The 21,400-nt window shown below is 38.1% G+C and overlaps 1 protein-coding gene across 6 annotated transcripts in view; it reads right to left on the bottom strand.

The window, feature by feature from the left end:
* LOC114651415 (macrophage mannose receptor 1-like) overlaps nt 1–21,400 on the bottom strand; it is a 425,221-nt gene that overhangs the window by 242,656 nt on the left and 161,165 nt on the right. For 2 of the 6 annotated variants that reach the window (XM_051932981.1, XM_028801309.2), the window contains exons 7-8: nt 16,773–17,111; nt 10,599–11,585 (exon numbers count right to left, since the gene is read on the bottom strand). The exons of 2 other annotated variants lie outside the window; for them this stretch is intronic. In XM_051932981.1, the coding sequence (XP_051788941.1) occupies nt 11,227–11,585; nt 16,773–17,111 (698 nt within the window). In that variant the 3' untranslated portion in view covers nt 10,599–11,226. Of the gene's footprint in view, nt 1–10,598; nt 11,586–16,772; nt 17,112–21,400 lie in introns of those variants that run through there. 2 more of the 6 variants (XR_007936117.1, XM_051933004.1) reach the window with 2 other exon arrangements.

Genomic DNA, 21,400 nt, shown 5'->3' with positions numbered 1-21,400 from the left:
TTCCAACTACAAATATGCAAACCATATCACAGACCTTCACCTCCAACTAGTAATGTAAAATATACCCAGAAGCTGATCCAGCAGCTGACAGATGTGATTATACACCACACTTATTCAATAAGTGTTTGTGTATTGCATCACAATAAGATTTTTTTGACCAACTATTTTCACTTTGCAGTTTCAATACAACATTGCCCATGTCATATTTAGAATTCCATATTGAAAGCCCGGTCTCACTAATCAGTAGAGTGGAATTGCTGTTGTTGTATTTCTAGTTTATTGCTTAATTTACTCAGATGGAACAAAGTCTATAACATTTCACGATTCACTTATTACTGGAGAGATATAATTATTTAATATGAAAATGGAAAAAATCAACCAAGTTTTTTTTCAGACAATAGCAACCTTTCTTGGATGAAGCTCTTCTTATTCTTCTGTTCCCAGAATAATATTGGATTTTAGATTTTTTTACTTTTAATGTTGCTCTTTTCTTACTTTTTTGGAAAAGAGAGATGAAATTAACAATAGGAACACTTAAAAATATATATTTTTTAATTCCATGTGTAATCACTGCAGTGGGCTGGCGCCCTGCCCAAGGTTTGTTTCCTGCCTTGCGCCCTGTGTTGGCTGGGATTGGCTCTAGCAGACCCCCGTGACCCTGTAGTTAGGATATAGCAGGTTGGATAATGGATGTGTAATCAGCTCAATGGTATTAGAATATTTGATATTGATTGAATCAATACGCATTTCAACTAAATTCACATTATTGTATTACTATATACAAATGAAAGAATTTAACTGTGTAGCTCTTTCAAATATAGTCATTTTTTCTGACATAAATTAACCTCAATACACCTGGATTGAAAATTACTCATTATAGCTAGCCAAATCATTAGCTTTATACATAAACAATATACTGTTCCCTATAATGTCTAACTGGATTAAATATTCTAAAATAATAGAAACTTAGAAAAACATTTTCTGAATTACCTTCATTTAAAAATATTTTATTTTCCATTTTCCATATTTTATTAATTTGTGTAACATAGTTAAGATAGAAAAACAAAAATATTTTTGACTCACCTAATAAAATTTAAAAATGTGCTAGGGACTTCTGCTAGATTTTCTGTTAACTTTATTCTGAAGCCTATTTATGGTGAATCATTTTGAGTTAAGCTGTGAAAAATATTTGAATTAGCTTTGCATAAGGGTGGCATTTCTGGTAAAAAGTAATGTGATACATTCTCATGACATTTGCAAGTTTGTTTTGGGAATATTTAATCTGAAAATTGAAAAAATTAATCAGCATTAAAAAAAAGGACAATAATAAAGTAAAAAATAAAAAAAATACTAAAACAGTACAATAAGGGTGGCATAGTGGCTCAGTGGGTAGCACTGCTGCCTCGCACTTAGGAGACCCAGGTTCGCTTCCCGGGTCCTCCCTGTGTGGAGTTTGTATTTTCTCCCTGTGTCTGCGTACATTTCCTCCAGGAGCTCAGGTTTCCTCCCAAAGTCCAAAGACATGCAGGTTAGGTGCATTGGTGATCCTAAATTGTCCCTAGTGTGTGCTTGGTGTGTGTGTGTGTGTGTACCTTGTGGTGGGCTAGTTCCCTGCCCAGGGCTTGTTTCCTGCCTTGCGCCCTGTGTTGGCTGGGATTGGCTCCAGCAGACCCCCGTGACCCTGTAATTAGGATATAGCGGGTCGGATGATGGATGGACAGTACAATAATGTACTGTCAAGTGTCTAAGTCCTTCTATTGCTCAATTAAGGACTGAAACACCGGAAGCAACCTTACCAGAAAACGTGCTTGCATGACAATATGAAAGATTGAATATTATCTCAATATACAGTAGTACAAAAATAACATGTTCAAGGCAACTTGTAGGAATAGTGTGGGTGAGAAGAGTCAATCAATTCATTAATCGTTGTTTTTACATTTGCCAATGGCAGTAATTAATTAGATTATTTGGAAAGGCTCCCATCTCCTTATAACAAGGTAACCAGCCAGCCAGCACAGGGTGCAAGGCACAAGGTAACCAGAATTTTCTCAATTTTGGGAAAAAGAACACAATTTACTGATAAACATCTTACTGTGTATAGCTACATATAAGACAGAATCCAGATGCAGGCTGTTCTTAGTTCTTTTACAAATTTTCTAGATTTTTCTGAATTTACAAGATTTTAAGTTTAGCTCTACACTTTTGGAATTTTAGCACAATGTCACAGTCATCTCACAAATACTATAATGCACAACCTTGAGTGAGAAAAGGCTAAATCACTTTGTTGCAATTCAAGGATTTTTTATCTTCAAATTTGTTAAAAGCCTGTAAAAACTAGAAGTATGCCTGACACAGCCAAGAGACTGTTACACAGTCTTTAGTTGGCTGTCTACTAATTTATTTTACTAAGTTCTAATTTATCTTGTCACAGGTAACCTTTTTTTACAATACAAAGTCTTTAAGAAAAGTGTCCAAAGTTCCAGGTTCAAGTGGAAAGCTCTGCATGTGTTGAAATGGACTCTCGCCTTTGCTTTGTGGTTCTTTGTCTATGGTGTGCTGTTTTCTAGTGAGCTTGCTAATAGATTATTTGTTGTATCCTCTGCAATATATAGCGTAATTGAATTGAGACACCTTAAAGCCCTCAAACCACAGAAGCAACTAAGTGGACCAATTTCAGGTTAAAAAAGTATTTAGTACAATTGTGCCTTAGTAAAATAGATTACCTCAAAATACTGAGAATTACTCTCTCTTTGTATCCCAGGTGAATCCCTGATCTTTCTTCTCTCCTGACTTCAAGCTGTCTAGTCTTTGGGGGTGGGAGCTTCTTATTAAAGCTGTATGTGTAAATATTTCAGAACATCTGAAACTTACCCCAGAAGCACTTCTGGGTCTGATGGATGAAGGCAAGGATGCCATCCCATCAACAGCACCCAACAGCAGCTCTAAAGGCCCCCAAAAGAGCTGTCTACTGTAACTACAACTCCCTTGCAGCCCCACAGGAGTCTAACCTGTCGCAATGTTGGAGGTATGCGGCCATCCAGAATATTGGAAGACTATATTACCCAGGCACGCAGCCCTCCACTGACCCTACTTTATTCTGACTTCTTGTCTGACAAGTGTTCAGAAGGATTGGAATACTGTCTCCAGTTATTTGCTGACAATTGTCATATTCTGCAGTTCTGGCTGGATCATCACAGACTTTGTGAAATCACAAAATACCATCAGTAGATTACTATATACATAAGGTGCTCTTCTCTTTACTAATCACCTCCCCACTTCTCTGTTTTGGACATTTTATAGTATAGCAGTCAGAGCTCATTTAGATGAACACTATAGTCCTTTCAGTTCAAAACAGGTCCTTTGGATTTTTCATCCTGTTCCTCAAAGTCATAGAATGCCTTCATTATGCACATACATGGCTGAGAATATTTAAGGGTTTATTTATGTAATTACTAACTTCCTTAAGGCACCTTGTCCAGAGCTGTTTCCTGTTCAGTACTGACAGGATAAATACCAGCATCAGTGACTGTGACTCAGGCTTATTTAAGAATAACTTGGACTTACTTCTTTAAACCCTCTAGGATAAAATACATTAGGCCACACCAATTTAGTGGGTCCTTTTCCCGAGCAGCACTTTGCTCTCTTCAATGTCCAAATCAGTCAGTTGAGTACTAAATGTATAATGTTTGTACACTGATACACTCAAAGCCTCAGATCTAAACTAGTTTCTGTTAGTGGCTTTACAATGGAGTCGAAGCACACAGACGATGCCTGAGGTGATTTCTGTATCAGCACTACAAGCACTGCCTCTTCAGGTCCACCAACTATATAAAGAGCCATCATCCCACAAGTCAGAGTTCATTTGAGAATTTCCTTCTAAGGAGGGTGGAATTCCACCATAGAGTGGCATAAATTTTGTGACACTCATTGGAGCTACAGAGATAGCAATAGGTGCCAGCATCTGTTTAATTAGTGTTTCATTAAATTTAATTTTTTACTTAAAATGGGGTGCCCCCTGGAGTCCAGGAAACTATTTCTGCCTTCGTCTTTTCATTTACAATAACCTTTATAAAAGAACAGTAACAAGGTTTTATTTTCTGGTATTATGTTTGAATCTTTAATGTAGTAATTCATGTTTATAAGTTTATTAAGACCTTAAGAATCTGCTAAATCTGTCTCCATGAATGGGTTGATTCCTAAGCAAATCACTATCTCTATAAGCATGCTCTCCCATTTTTCCTTGAACATCTCAAAGACCTGTATGGATCTGATTAAATGAGTAATCATTGACTTGTGGTCTGTCCAGGGTTGGCTGCCTTATGCTTAATGCTGCAGTGTGAAATCTGTGCCTCCCTACAATCTTGTTATAAAAAATCCAAGCTTAGAAAATATATGTATGGATTTTTATTATATTAACATTACTTTTTTTTAAAGCAAAGGTTAGATGAATGATTCCACTGTGTGGACGAGAAACAGAGAAACCAATTCAACAATCCCAATAACTCCCCGCAACATGCCCTTCACTATTTTCAAAATCATGTCTTTGGTATTACTATAACACAATATTACATATGACTTCATTCTATTTAGAGTGTATTAGTAAATACTTCATATTTCTGAGACACAGATAGTTCTAAACCTGTGAAATTTGCAGATGAAACTAAAATTTGATGGATGTCAAACACTGAGGAGGCAGCAAAAATAAATCAGAAAGACTTGGGAAAGCTTTGAAACTGTTTTGGAACTACACGTGGACAAAAGGAACGTCGGTTATAAATACAAAATGGGAAATACTGTCCTATAGGAAGCAATGTGTTAAAAGGATTTAGGGTTTTATTTTGATCATCAACGTTTTCATCATCTAAGCAATATGCAGAAGCAATTAAAATCACAAATAAAATGTTAGATTAAATAATAAAAACAGTTTTACATTAATCAAGGAACGCTATGCTCAGCCTGTATAACACATCAGCGAGTCTGCATGTTGAATTCTGTGTGCAATTCTAGTCACAATGCTACAAGAAAGACATAGCTGCACTTGAATCTGTGCAGAAGAAAGCAACCAAGTGCATCCCAAGACTGAAAGACATGTTGTACTCTGACAGACTGAGAGAATTAAACCTGTCTAGTCTCAAACAGAAAGAGACTGCATTGGGACCTAATCCAGGTGTTCAAAATTCTCAAAGGCATTGATAAAGTAGACCCAGCAGAGCTCTTTCAACTTAATGATGAATCACATATTGGAGGACTTCTTGTTCTTCTTCTTTCGGCTGCTCCCGTTAGGGGTTGCCGCAGTGGATCATCTTCTTCCATATATTTCTGTTCTCTGCATCTTGCTCTGTCACACCCATCACCTGCATGTCCTCTCTCACCACATCCATAAACCTTCGCTTAGGCCTTTCTCTTTTCGTCTTCCCTGGCAGCTCTATCCTTAGCATCCTTCTCCCAATATACCCAGAATCTCTCCTCTGCACATGTCCAAACCAACGCAATCTCGCCTCTCTGACTTCGTCTCCCAACCGTCCAACTTGAGCTGACCCTCTAATGTACTCATTTCTAATCCTATCCATTCTCGTCACACTTGGAGGACACCAGTGGAAGTTAAGGGAAAGTGTATTTAAGACTGAAGGACATAAGCATGTCTTTACTCAAACATCCATCCATCCATCCATCCATCCATCCATCCTCATCTGCTTATCCGAGGTCGGGTTGCGGGGGCAGTAGCTTGAGCAGAGATACCCAGACTTCCCTCTCCCCGGCCACTTCTTCTAGCTCTTCCAGGATAATCCCGAGGCGTTCCCAGGCCAGCCGGGAGACATAATCCCTCCAGCGTGTCCTGGGTCTTCCCAGGGGCCTCCTCCCGGTTGGACGTGCCCCGAACACATCAGGAGGCATCCTGATCAGATGCCCGAGCCACCTCATCTGACTCCTCTCGATGCGGAGGAGCAGCGGCTCTACTCTGAGCTCCTCCCGGATGACTGAGCTTCTCACCCTATCTTTAAGGGTGTCTTTACTGAAACAGTTGTGCTAATCAGGAACAAACTACAGGGCTGTATAGTTGAAGCAGAAAACTTGACAAACTATTAAGAGTGTTTGGATAAAATAGTGGAACAGTGGTGTTGAGGTGTCACCCATTGCATGGCTGCACTCAGGTCCCAATCTGGGTGGTTCATCATATGGTGGGTGCGGCAACACACTGTATCAGTGCATGCTCCCAACCTCTCCTCCTCATGGACTGGAGGGTCTTCTCTCATTTGTCAGATTTCTTATATTGTTATTGCTTTGAACAAATTGAATGTTGTTTTGCAGTCATCATGGTGTTTTTTGTTTTATTTAAAATATATCTGTAAATATGTTAAATGCAGTAAGCTTGTTAATGGGAAGGGAGCTATATGGACCAAGGAACAAAAATAGAGAGAGGCGAAGTATTTGCTGGCATGATGCATGATTAAAAAAAATACTGAATTGCCATGCTCATGTTAGCTGTAGTCAAATTCCATGATGACATTATTTGTTTTGTATAATAAAATAAGTTGATGTTAAAAATGTACTATTTTAAGGTAGGACTTCCAGCATGGCTCTTTGGCCACACATATTTTCTAATTTGACATAATAACAGAACAGTATTTATATAAATAAAGATGAAAGTCACAATACCTGCTAATGAAAATGAGTGTTCCAGTCTTGGTCTGTGGATTTATTTTACATTATGTAGTGTCTTTAAAATAATACACCTTCACAATATACTTTAGAAAGCACGTAAGACAGCTGTTCAAAGTATAATAAAATAAAAGCAGTGTGCAAATTCAGCATCTCTGTACTATCCTCCTATCCTCTATACTAGCTGGACTGGGATTAAAAAAATAATTTTTCTTATTCTGTGGATCATTAATGGGTAGCACTGGTGAAGCAGATTAGAACTTTTGAAACTGTCAGTGAAAACAAAGCAACAAGGAAATCAGAAAATCTTTTATGTAAATATTTACAAAGGTAAACAAAAATTCAGTATCAGATCCAAGCCAGTGTTCAAAAGTAGAAGTTTGCATGATAGCTTTAAACAAAGACCAGACCCTTAATGATAATCATGAGATGTGTCTGGGTCAGAACTTACAATACAAAAAAAATCTTCTACATGGGTCTTCTTATTAGGAGGGTACGCTGTGGGGCAAACTACACTGATGGAATAGTTAGGTGGTGTGCCAAAGACAGTCATCGGCTTCTGCGGTGAAGAAGCTAAACTACACAAAAGGCCAGTGGAGAGCTGCTCCGTCATGCTCAGCAGGCTGTGCAGACTATACAGTAAGCATAGATGCAGACCCAAATGAGCAGCAGGCAAGTGAGAAGTGATGCCAAACAAGGTGGAAACCAATAAAAAGATGTAGAGAGAGCTCTAGTCAGACTAACCTTTTTATTTCTCTTAACACTACAGCATAATAACAGGGGAAAGTCCCGAGGCTTTGGAAAACATCTTGTATCACCCCAATCCCAAAGGTATCACGTCCTAGTGAGCTGAATGACTTTCGGCCTGTTGCTCTGACATCATATGTGATGAAGACCATGGAGAGGCTGCTGCTTCACCACCTTAGGCCACAGGTTCAACACGCCCTCGACCCTCTGCAGTTTGCATATCAGGAGAAGGTGGGAGCAGAGGATGCCATCATCTATATGCTACACCGATCCCTCTCTCACTTGGACAGAGGTAGTGGTGCTGTAAGAATTATGTTTCTAGACTTCTCTAGCGCCTTCAACACAATCCAACCTCTGCTCCTTAGGGACAAGCTGACAGAGATGGGATTAGATTCATACCTAGTGGCATGGATCGTGGACTATCTTAAAGACAGACCTCAGTATGTGCGTCTTGGGAACTGCACGTCTGACATTGTGGTCAGCAACACAGGAGCGCCACAGGGGACTGTACTTTCTCCAGTCCTGTTCAGCCTATATACATCGGACTTCCAATACAACTCGGAGTCCTGCCATGTGCAAAAGTTCGCTGATGACACTGCTATCGTGGGCTGCATCAGGAATGGGCTGGAGGAGGAGTATAGGGACCTAATCTATGACTTTGTTAAATGGTGCGACTTAAACCACCTACACCTGAACACCAGCAAAACCAAAGAGCTGGTGGTGGATTTTAGGAGGCCCAGACCCCTCATAGACCCAGTGATCATCAGAGATGACTGTGTGCAGATGGTGCAGACCTATAAATATCTGGGAGTGCAGCTGGATGATAAATTAGACTGGACTGCCAATACTGATGCGCTGTGCAAGAAAGGACAGAGCCGGTTATACTACCTTAGAAGGCTGGCGTCCTTCAACATCTGCAATAAGATGCTGCAGATGTTCTATCAGACAGTTGTGGCGAGCGCCCTCTTCTACGCAGTGGTGTGCTGGGGAGGCAGCATTAAGAGGAAAGACGCCTCACGTCTGGACAAACTGGTGAGGAAGGCAGGCTCTATTGTTGGCATGGAGCTGGACAGTTTAACATCTGTGGCAGAGCGAAGGGCGCTCAGCAGGCTCCTATCAATTATGGAGAATCCACTGCATCCACTTAATAGTATCATCTCCAGACAGAAGAGCAGCTTCAGCGACAGACTGCTGTCACTGTCCTGCTCCACTGACAGATTGAGGAGATCGTTTCTCCCCCAAACTATGCGACTCTTTAATTCCACCCAGAGGGGTAAACGTTAACATTCAACATTATACATAGTTATTGTCTGTTTTTCACCTGCATTGTTATCATTCTTTAATTTAATATTATTTATTGTATCAGTATGCTGCTGCTGAAGAATGTGAATTTCCCATTGGGATTAATAAAGTATCTATCTATCTATCTATCTATCTATCTATCTATCTATCTATCTATCTATCTATCTATCTATCTATCTATCTATCTATCTATCTATCTATCTATCTATCTATCTATCTAATTAATCCTGCTAAACAAAAAACTGAGATAGGTAGGGCCAAGTGCCAATAGGACATTAGAGTAGAGCACAGATCATCCAATATGATCCAAGATTAAGAATGTTATTATTTTAGTTTATGCTGGCTTGTGGAGGTGATTCCCATCTTGCTAAGTGGTTTTCACACGGAGTTCATAAACTTTTCGTAACCCTTAACTACTTGCACCATATCTTTATCTTAAATTTGAAATTCATTTTGGGATATGTCTAAATATTAATTTGGCTTGCAATAAAAACTACTTAAATCATTCAGTATATCACACTATCTGCTGCCATCTAGTTTACATAGCACTGAATTCACTTATGATGCTGTCACTTATGGAGGAACCAGTTACTGTATATCACAGGGGGCAAATATTTCATTTAAAGTTGACGCTCATTACTTCATACTGTATTGAGTATCCAAGTCAGCTGTCCAGCAGCCACGTATGCACAATATGGCCCCACGGGTTCCTTTCTGGGAGCATGTGCCCACCAGCATCCAGAATTGTGAAAATGGCGAAGATGTGGAGGTGGTGCACTGCTACAACTACTTGGGTGTCCATATCAATGATAAATTGGACTGGTATAGTAACACAGGAAATATATTAGAAAGGGCAGAGCAGACTCTTATTTTCTTAGGAGACTGCAGTCTTTTAATGTGGGTAGTGACATACTCTGGAACTCTGTGAAAACTGACTTTCTATTCTGTAATGTGCTAGGCCTGTAACATTTCAAAAGAGGCCAACCGAATCAACTAGCTAATTAAAAAGACAGATTCAGCTATGGGATGCACTCTTAACCTGCTGAGGGTATTGGAGAGGAGAATAACAGTAAAACTGAATGCCATTGTGAACAATGCTGCACATCCTCTCTCTGACATCAACACTGAGTACTTTTATCCAACAAATTAATCAGAAGTGTGCAACGAAATGCTGCTATAGCAATGTGCCTTTATAAAGTCTCAGTGTGACTGCTCTCTTATCATTAGCCAATTCAAACATTTTTTTTTGTAATTCTCGTGTGTGTTGTAGGGATGCTCTTTTTGTTGGTGATAATATTTATATACTTCTTGAGCTTCTGTAGAACCTAAATTTCCTTTTGGGATATTTATAATTGTATAATTGCAACAACAATAATATCTAACATGTAAAGCTCAATGTGTGCCTGTTTGTTCTTTATACAGTTCCACACCCTTGGTCTATTTTCAACAAAATGTCACACACATATGTCACTTTGTTAGGAAGAGACCATAAACTAATTTGGAATCCAAAATTTTGACCCTGGAGGTACCTTTGGGAGGGTTATTTCCTTTTAACTACAATTAGTTTTAAGGATAGTGCCACCTAGTGGCTCAGAACAAGAGAAACAACAGAACAGACTAAAAACAGACCAGCTGACAAATGGAGAAGAGCTTAAAATTACTTACTGGAGTAACGCTGGGTGCTGCTGCTAGTAATTAGTAAACTAAAGATATAATATAAATTGCCTTTTGTATAAACTCAAGGAAATGTCATTTCATTAGTTTCTCAAAGACAAGACAGTGTGATGAATGCAAAAACAGTTTATTAAAGATAGTTACATTTAGAAAATGATTATATAAATTATACATCAGAATGCATTCATTGAATATAACATTTAGCCTCATTTTTCTTTATTAGTTATATGTCTTTTGTAAACTATAATATACAATTATTCATTATCTATATCAAGCATCTTTCAGCCAGTGCCAAACTCCAGAGAAGTGTAGGAAACAGATGCCATCACTGTTTTGAATGCCAGTGTAATGCAGGCCACATTTTCAGTCACACTCACTAATGTACCTGTTCCAGAGATAACAGCCTGAAACCGGGTTCAGCAATGATAGAAGTAAAGTATGATAACACTGCAAAGAGTAAAACATTGATATGAACAGTACTTGAAGTGGTGGTACTCTTTTCAGGGTAATTTACCAAGATTCGATCAAAGATTTGGGTGGGGGTGGAAAAGGCGTAGGTATGGTGAAAACTTAGATTGTCATGATACAATGACAGTCAATCAAAGTGGCCAGGTTGGGGATGTGTGCCCTAGGTAAGCTCTAAACACATGGATATATCAACATTCGATTGAAGAACGGTTCGTTGAAAATTTACAAAGAGCTTCCAGTACTCATTGGTATGCTATGAAATAGTGCTGTCATGCTATGTTGAAATAGGAAGAGGTGCTGTCTCACTTCAAACACTGTATATAGAAGTATATAAGAAGATAATTATAAACACTAAAATTAGGGTTAGGGTTAATTTTATTGATACCTACAGATGAATCTGTATTTTTCGGAACAAGAAACATTAGTCCAACTGAAATTCTTCTCTTGAGACATAACAGCACAAGGGCTGGAGGCAGGGAGCTGTGAAGGAGGTCTATGGACCCACTTCTCATAACTCAAAGGTTTTTCATCAATCCACAACCAGAATCCAAAGAGACGGCTCTGCCTTAGCCCCAGCCACACGCTAGATGAACTGGTGTTGTTCAGCAATGCAGCTATTGCATCCTGCTCCAGCTGTGATGAGATGCTGATGAGATCAGAATTCCTTGCTCTGCAGTAATCCACAGCATCTTCCCAAGTTGAACTTGTATTTATAAAGGTTACATTCATGATAACTGCAAGAAAAGTCCAAGAAAGCACATAAGAAGCATTAATAAAAAAAAAGTCCAGGAAAGCACATAAAGAAACAAAAAAAAAATCAAATTAATACTGATATTACTAGTTTATTCTACAATTCTGTTTGTGAAAGTAATGAAAATATTGTTATCTTATGAATCCAGTTTATGTATTGCCCATGGACACACTCTACAAAAGGGGTGTAAATTTCTTGGAGGGCCACAGTGGCTGCTAGTTTTCATTACAGCCACTTTCTTAATTCATATCCACATACTGTAGCTAATTTAACATATTTATCTTACAACAATTATTGTTGACTTCCTTAGCTCTTTGGTTTTTTTTTCTTTTCTTTTCCTTAACTGTCAGCCAAGCAATAAAGAGATTTAAAGCAAACCCAAAGATGAACAGATAACTCGGTGGTCTTAAATGGTCCTGGAGGGTCACCATTTTCACTCCAAACAATCTCCAATTTAACTGTTAATGAAACTTGTTTTTTAAATTATGTTTCCAAAACTGATTTTCTTTTTCTGAAATCACCATCCAAATGCTTTGTGAGCCCTAAAAGATCAGAATCTTTCAGACACTGACATTTTTATGTTCAGATATTTTAAAGAGAGAGATATTGTTTTAAAGACACAAATGTAAAGGGATCTCAGTCAGCCTGGCCATCTGTTGGCTCGTTTTGTATCTCATTATTATTTGGCTGTTGGTAAAAGAAAAAATTCGACAATTAAAATCCAAGTCAATTAATATCAAAAAAATATCGTATGTTCCATTAGCATTAGTAATTTCTTAATAATGGATAAAACAAAAACCTACAGCCACAGTGTCCTTGCAGGAACTGAGTTTGACACCCCTGCTCTAGATCACCCTGTGTCACACAAAGTGTATTTACTTCGGTTTGGTTTCTTCTTTTCTATTAGAATTTATATTAGCAAGAAGTTGAGAAAAAACATATATATACACATATATATATTGTGAGATATGGCCGGCCATTCATTCCGGCCAACAACCCCAGGCCACCAGATAGAGCCCTCCCTGCAGAATGGAGGTGCTCCGAATGCCAGCAGGGAATCATGGACAATGCAGTTTTAATACACAGCCCTGCTGGATACCATGGGAGCCGCCAGGAGTCGCTGCAGGGAGGCCCAGGGATTGTTATTTTCACTACACCCCGGAAGTGCGTCCCAGGTACATGGACAGAGGAAATGACGTACTTCCGGGATGTAGAAAAGGAGAAGTTTTTACCTGACCCGGAAGTGATAGAAAGTCACATGGACTGAGGGACAGAAACACTTCCGGGTCATGGACTATAAAAGGATTATGGGAAATCCCAGAAGATTGAGCTAAGTTGGGAGGCAGGGTGACGAAGAGTCTGGGAGTGGAGGATTGTGTATAATTTGGAGAATTGGTGTATTGATTTATTGGAATATTGTGGAGTGGTGGTGCTTTGTGCACTGTGTTATTATAATGAAATAATAATTTGGACTTTTATCTGGTGTCTGGCATATTGTCCGAGGGTTCAAGGGAGCGAGAGCGCCCCTATCTGTCACAATATATATGTATATATACAGTATATATATATACAGTATATATATATATATATATATATATATATATATATATATATATATATATATATATATACTGTATATATGTATATATACAGTGCATCCGGAAAGTATTCACAGCGCATCACTTTTTCCACATTTTGTTATGTTACAGCCTTATTCCAAAATGGAGTAAATTCATTTTTTTCCTCAGAATTCTACACACAACACCCCATAATGACAACGTGAAAAACTTTACTTGAGATTTTTGCAAATTTATTAAAAATAAAAAAATTGAGAAAGCACATGTACATAAGTATTCACAGCCTTTGCCATGAAGCTCAAAGTTGAGCTCAGGTGCATCCTGTTTCCCTTGATCATCCTTGAGATGTTTCTGCAGCTTAATTGGAGTCCACCTGTGGTAAATTCAGTTGACTGCACATGATTTGAAAAGGCACACACCTGTCTATATAAGGTCCCACAGTTGACAGTTCATGTCAGAGCACAAACCAAGCATGAAGTCAAAGGAATTGTCTGTAGACCTCCGAGACAGGATTGTCTCAAGGCACAAATCTGGGGAAGGTTACAGAAACATTTCTGCTGCTTTGAAGGTCCCAATGAGCACAGTGGCCTCCATCATCCTTAAGTGGAAGAAGTTCGAAACCACCAGGGCTCTTCCTAGAGCTGGCTGGCCGTCTAAACTGAGCGATCGGGGGAGAAGGGCCTTAGTCAGGGAGGTGACCAAGAACCTGATGGTCACTCTGTCAGAGCTCCAGAGGTCCTCTGTGGAGAGAGGAGAACCTTCCAGAAAAACAACCATCTCTGCAGCAATCCACCAATCAGGACTGTATGGTAGAGTGGCCAGACGGAAGCCACTCCTTAGTAAAAGGCACATGGCAGCCTGCCTGGAGTTTGCCAAAAGGCACCTGAAGGACTCTTAGACCATGAGAAAGAAAATTCTCTGGTCTGATGAAAGAAAGATTGAACTCTTTGGTGTGAATGCCAGGCATCACGTTTACTTTTCTTGCTATCTGCTGTTTGATGGGTTCTCCAAGTTTAAATTTAAGAAGTTAATGCCACTCATGTCAATCAAAGTGTTTCTATTGAAATTTAAGCAAGTCAAGTCCAGTGAATAACCTGAAATGGTAAAAAGACAAGCAGCAAACTCTCAGAGATTTTAAAAAAATTAGGTTACCAAAAAATAAAAAATAATCTAATTTTTAGAGTTATAAAAAGGTCAGTTTTAGAGAATAAGTAATGGGTTAACATCTTACAGCTTTTCTGCAACATTGGAAATTAATTAAGCCTTGAAAGCTGATGCAAACAACTCCTACAGGTGTCCCAACTTTTGTTGATTACTTAAAAAATCCTTGTCTTCAATATAAATTAGAAAAATGGGTGTGTTGTAAATATTTTTAAAGTAAGTGAATGTACTGTTGTACTGTTCATGTGATTTACTCATACACTGTATATATATATATATATATATATATATATATATATATATATATATATATATATATATATATATATATATATATATATATACAGTGGGGATCCTGTCCAGCTGGGATGCCTGGAAGGACTGGGGGAGGGATAATATCTCCCCTGGGCCATGACAGGGCAGTCGTCCTGGTCTGCATGGGGTCCATGGGATCAGAGCTTAGAAGCTCAACCGTATTGGGGCCTGTGGCCACCACCAGGGGGCACCCGGAGGATTATGGAGCCCTGGACTGCAGCACTTCCGCCACAACTGGAGGTGCTTCCAGAAGAGATTCCAGGCACACCCGGAGTGCTTCCGGGTGCTTATGCGACACTTCCGCCACACCAGGAAGTGCCATCAGAAGATCATCATGAAGCACCTGGAGCACATCCGGGATATTATTAAAGGGGCAGCCTCACTTCAGTAGACGAGTCGGAGTTGGAAGGAAGAGGATGGAGTTTGCGTTTGGAGGAGTGAGGGCAGCAAAAAGAGAAGAAGAGAGAAAGAAGGGACTGAGTTGGCTAATTTAGCATTGTGTGGTGCTGTATAGTGCAGAGAAAAGCATTAAACATGTGTTTTTGGATATCTAGTGTTGTGTCTGTCTGTGTACAGTTTTAAAAAAAAAAAAAAAATATATATATATATATATATATATATATATTATATACTGCATGTATATATGTACACATATTCAGTATGCATTTGTTAAAGAATGATTCCAGCTTAATTTCAATAATAACATTGGATATTACCTTAACAGAAAATATGTAACAGTTATCAAAAGATAAGAAGGCATAAATCAGTCTTTGTGATGAAATTACCCAGAAAATTCCTAAGTATGCATGCTAAAAATTAGAAACAAATAAATATGTTTTTTTTAATAATAGCTTTTATCCTGAGGTAGGACTGCAGCTTGAGCCTGATGCTTTCTTATCTGTGAACTGGGTACATTCACACAGTATATCATATACCATTGTATCTGATGAAGTAGTCATAGTTTTCCTCAACATAAATAATCAGGTACTGCAACCTTCCTTCTGGTGTACAGTGTAGTTGCCTGGAAAGGAGGACAGGCATTCTGGCCGGGATAAAGGAAAGATTTATACCCAGACAGGAGGCCATAATAGAAGGATTGGGCCAACGGGCTCACTGGGAGTAGTTCATCTCCTTGTATGGCAGGTGGCAGTGTTCCTTAGGGCTAAGGACACCTGCAGGGTGGCATGGGAGTTGGAGTCTAAAGACACAGCCCTGTTGGGTTCTTTGGGGACTGCCAGAGGTTGCAGCAGGTGGAGGACTGCCCTGGTTTTCGTATAACCCAGAAGTGCTTCAGAAGACTTAGGAGATTAGCAGCAGTTTCTGGGTCGACTTTAAAAAAAAAAGCCCCCTGCCTCACTTGAACTGAGTCAGAGTCATGATGCAGTGGACAATGTTCTTTTGGAGGATGAAAGAGGATTTGTGAATGGTTGATTTTGCTGTTAATTGTATATGGAAGGTATTTTGTCAAATAAAAATCATTCTCTTGAATCTGGAATTGTGTTGGGTATTGCTATTTCTGTTGCTTGGGACTCGGTGGCACCACCTAGTGGTTACAACAGGAATTGTAGAGTGATAGAATAACAGAACGTGCTATTTTTGCCACCAAGTACCATGGGCAGGAATTTCTTTTATCAAAAATGTTCTATTCCACTTTTATGTGTACAGCTATTGTTTACAATTGTATTTTAGAAAAAGAACGTCCAAATTATTTTTGTTTTGGATGCCCTTAGTTCTTAAAGTAGCTAAGCTTGAAACCATCTAATTAGATCTAATGAGTGGTCTTCCACTCATGTCATACAAATGATCTGATTCTATTTTTTAAAGCAAACCATTTTCCAATAATTAAAAAGATCAAAGTTTTAGATACTCTCCTAAATATATTTTATTTTATATCACCACATGCAATATATGTCCATCAAAAAATTTTCATTAAGTTGTAAAATACAAATGGCTACAAGAAAGATTTTAAAAAATACTGTAAATATGACTAGAATATTGAATAGATTCATACATTTTGTACTTTTGGTTACCTGTAACAAGATTTTCTGTATTTATAGTTTTAAAAAAATGATTCTAAAGCACATATTTAATAATGCAAAGTAAGCAATGAACCTTACTCTTGGAGCAAATGAAAGGCTTTGTTGAATTGCAATCATCAACACTCCACTTTCCATTATCTTTCACCTCCACACACTTTTTATGAAGTTCAAAATTGTTTGGTTGTGAATTTTCCCAGTTTTGATATGTTGATTTCCCACCATCAGACCACTTCCAGGGATTGTTGAACAGACCAATCCAAAAAGGAGTGCTTTGTGCTTTCTTTATTATCTCCATATTTTCAGTCTCATTTCTTATACTGACCAGGTCTCTGTAGTTCACTTGACAGTAGTTCTGAGCTTTGCTCCAGTTCATACTCTCTTTTATCCAAACATATGTACGATTAAAATAATTAGTTTCTGTTAACATAAATTGGAAATTAGAAAAAAAACCATCTTTTATTGTGTTACCTTAATGTTGGTTGTGACACGGAATAAGTGAATAACTAAAAAGCATTTAAAATTCTCTTTGCTGGACAAACTGTTTTATTAAAGGAAAGACAGCTCTACTAACACATCAAAGTAATAAACTTACTTTAAATAATAATACAGTTAACAGTTACACAAGTAAAAATGAGAAAAAAGGAATTATTTCAAATTCATATTTTATTAAAAGATTAAAGTATTGGACTAGACAAACATCAGATGATTTAACTTCTGATATTTAAGCCAGGTTAAACTCTTTCATGCACATACAGTATTTTCACTAGTCCCAGCATCACCTGTATAAAAGATTCATAGTAGAGGAACTAGAAGTTTTGTTAAAGGCTTGGACTTTATTATAATATTGAGGGTCATCAAGTAGTATCAATATAGAATCATCATAATAATATCTGCTCAGAAAACACACTTTCTCTATTGTTACTGATAGCCTAAAGTGTTGTCTGTACTTTAGGGACAATTAAAGCAATTACTGTTTAAGGTTAATGGAGGACCTTCACGTTAATGGATAATATTAATATATAAGGTTAATAAAGGACCTTAAGGTTAATGCTTGCAGTTTGAAGTTAAAGTAAATTTCTAGGTTCTTAACTGATAAGTGCAGTATTTACACTATAAATGCCTCAGCCAATGGCAATTAGCGTGTTTATTTCATCAGTGTGCATTCCACACTCCTGTCATTCCTTGACATTTCCTAAATTTCTGCACTGAAAATGGTCATGTTTCTGTAAATGCAATTCTATAAAAAAGTGAATTAACCATATTTTTCTGTTTGTTTTTTTACACTAAAGATCCCCTATAACCACCACAAGTGAAACATTTAATATTGGTACCCGGATATGAATCACTTCTTATCACCTCCACCTCACTTAACTGTATTTGCTTTTTTTTTACCTTGACAAATCCTGTTCTGCCACTGCTACTGACATTACTGAACATTGCTGTCCAAATGTGAATTCACTGCGCACTTCCTTTATTTTAGTCAGGTAAAAATGTGACTATAAACACTACTGAAATACAAAACACACAGGCTGAATCAATCTAACCTCAGGAAAAGATTTCCTGTGAGATGGCACACTGAGAACAGAGCAAGCTGCAAATGAAGAGCACAGTGCTGGAAGGCAGCTCGCTCATATTATTTTCACCTGACAAAGTATGCAAATGACACAATAAACATTTGGCAATAACAATGGAAGGACAGATGCAGTAATATAATACTTAGCCTTGAGTGAAGTGCCTTTTATGGAAAAAAAAAAGAATGTGACCCGAGTACAGCTACATAGAAATGCTTTTGTGCTTATTGAATCACATACTTATACAATGGTTTGACATTAGATGCATGCATAAGCAAAAAGGTTGATTGTTTACTGTTACATTTGAATACATTGTTGAGGTATACAGTGTCTGTGAAAATGTGAGCTAGTCACCTTTCAGCACTGTGCTTTTCACTCATGGCTTACTTAGTACATTTCCATGTGCCATTTCTCCCTGCCAGACTGAAGATATATGTGTAATTATTTTACTGAAAGCTTTGCTGCTGTATCAGACACTTTGCAAAGTTTGTGTACAACTGCCAGGGCAGACCTAACCATTGATAAGCAATTATTCTTGAACTGTTTATGCTCTTTCATATAATGGCAAGTCTGGCATCAAATTTTTGATAGCTGCTGATGGAAATATCAAATGTATACTAAATGCTATTACCTATTTAGAGAAAGATCCCACTATATTACCAGGGAAAAACAGTATGTGACTGTGGTAATGTAACTCATTCAGTCATTCACAAGTAAAGGAAGAAATGTCTCTGCTAACATAATTGTTACATTGTTTTTTGTGGCAATTAAGTTTTTTGCCTAAAAGACAAGTCTGTTCTATATGAAAATATGAAAAAAATAAGACATGAGCTGCCACCCCACCGTGAAAGTTAAAGCAAGCGAGTGAGTGTGAATAAAGTGCTACTGTTTGTGGGAGCTGCTCACAGACTACAAAAATGATTGTGGACTGCTGACGTAGACAGTGTTATAATCAGTTCGTCATGCCACTTGCCGTTTACCTACATATTCTATGAAATATGTAATACTGTAATTTTTATAGATTATTTATATAGAAAAACATTCATTTTTACTTGGTTTTTTATGTTTCTCACTGATTTAAAAGAGTTGTTTTGCTTTATAATTTTGAAGTTCTTTAATGCCGAGCAGGAGCACAACTTTAGAACATCGCTTGTGTCATTGCAACCTTTTGGGTCCTATTCAGCTTTCTTGCTCCCAGAAGAATGAAGAATTGTCTGGTGGGAAAAGTATGCATACAATAAAACAAAGCATAATGTTTAATGTGCCAAGAATCTCTTCTGATCACTAATGTATTAAGTCTACACACCCCTTATCATTTACAAATGTTAATACTAAAAAATACTGAAGCAGCTTTCTTCCCAGCAGCACAACCCTGAAATTTTTTTTTACATTTAAAAACGCGTGCCAACATTTAAAGTAAAAATACATGAAAACAATATAGGCCCTGTGAACATTTTTATGTTCACTCAAGCTGGTTTAGGGTATCAGTTATGTTTGAGGGTTGGTAGTAGGAATGTGCTGTCAGGATTTTGAGCTGGTGGACCATTAGTAAAAACAAAAGAATTCAGACAGCATTTGATGTAGTCTTGACGGTTATTATTGTATTGAAAAACTGTGTGGTGCTTCTAGTGTCAATCAAAAGAAAAGTTGGTTACTTTTGGAACAAAGTAACTGTCCTAAAGATATAAAATAACTGACATTGATATGTTTGCAAAATCAGATAATCATCCCATCACTGTGCCTGGAAGAAATACCAACTCTTTTGAACACTGACGTACAATTTTTGAAGACACCACTGAAAAAGTGTATTGTTGTGTCTGTTTACTTCTGCTGTCAGGCTACTAGCTCATATGAAGCTAAGTACCTTTTTCTTTAGTGCCTAATCTATACTAATTAATAAAAGGCAAAGCCCTCACTGACTCACTGACTGACTGACTCACTCATCACTAATTGTCCAACTTCCTGTGTAGGTGGAAGGCTAAAATTTGGCAGGCTGATTCCTTACAGCTTACTTACAAAAGTTAGGCAGGTTTCATTTCGAAATTCAACGCGTAATGGTCATAACTGGAACCTCATTTTTGACAATATACTGTAATGGACGGCAGCTTGATGGCCGTGGGAGGCGGAGTTGAGTGTCACGTCATCACGCCTCCCACGTAATCACGTGAAAAGACTGTGAACTGAGTAAGGAGAAATGAAGGAAGAGCCGCAAACAGCAAAGAACAAAAAATTAATTAAACAATTGAGAAGGGAGCGAGTGAAGCATACAAGCATCTTCATAAGGGAAAAAAAGCACGGTGTAAAACGTAAGTTTAAATTAAGTTTATTGAAACGCTCCCGTTGCGGATTGCAATAACATATTCGCGAGATAAAAGAACTCAGTAGGGAGAAATGAAGGAAGAGCCGCAAACAGCGAAGAACAAAAAATTCATTAAACAATTGAGAAGGGAGCGAAACAATAAGAAGCCAGCGAGTGAAGCATACAAGCATGTTTATAAGGGAAACAAAGCACGGTGTAAAACGTAAGTTTAAATTAAGTTTATAGAAGCGCTCCCACTGCGGATTGCAATAACATATTCGCGAGATAAAAGTTTAATGAGAAGACACGAGGTATAAACGAACCACACGCCGTAGCGCAACGTTAGGGGCAACAGTTTCAACCATTCTATGATCTGCTTCTCGCAACTGAAAGACGGCACATGGCGGATGTTAGCCGACTTGCTGACCGCAACGTTAGGGGCTTCAACTCTGGCGCTGACGATAGAGATTAGATTCCCGAGAGGGGATGAAGTGAGTGTGTATGCCTGATGAGCCCAGAATTAGGGAGAAACACGTGTCGCATACTCTTTGCATTATTTGAAAGTAAACTATTAAAACCATTCTATGATCAGCTTCTGGGAACACAAAGAGGGCACGTGGCGGATGTAATGCGACTTCCTGACCAACCACAAGCGTTACCTGGCAGGTAACCACCCATACAGTCAGATTGTGATTCAGAAAACGAATGCCATGAATGTAATTACCACGATCTACATACTGTCAAATAAACGAAACACACGCCGTAGCGCGACAGCTGTGAAAAGCGAGGTTCAGAAAAAACCAGATCCTTAACAAATTGTTATTGGTATACTATAT

The sequence above is a fragment of the Erpetoichthys calabaricus genome, chromosome 1 (assembly GCF_900747795.2).
Source record: "Erpetoichthys calabaricus chromosome 1, fErpCal1.3, whole genome shotgun sequence".
NCBI classification, from domain to species: domain Eukaryota; kingdom Metazoa; phylum Chordata; class Cladistia; order Polypteriformes; family Polypteridae; genus Erpetoichthys; species Erpetoichthys calabaricus.
Note: the sequence above shows the minus strand (reverse complement) of the source record. Positions and strands in the feature narration are given on the sequence as shown.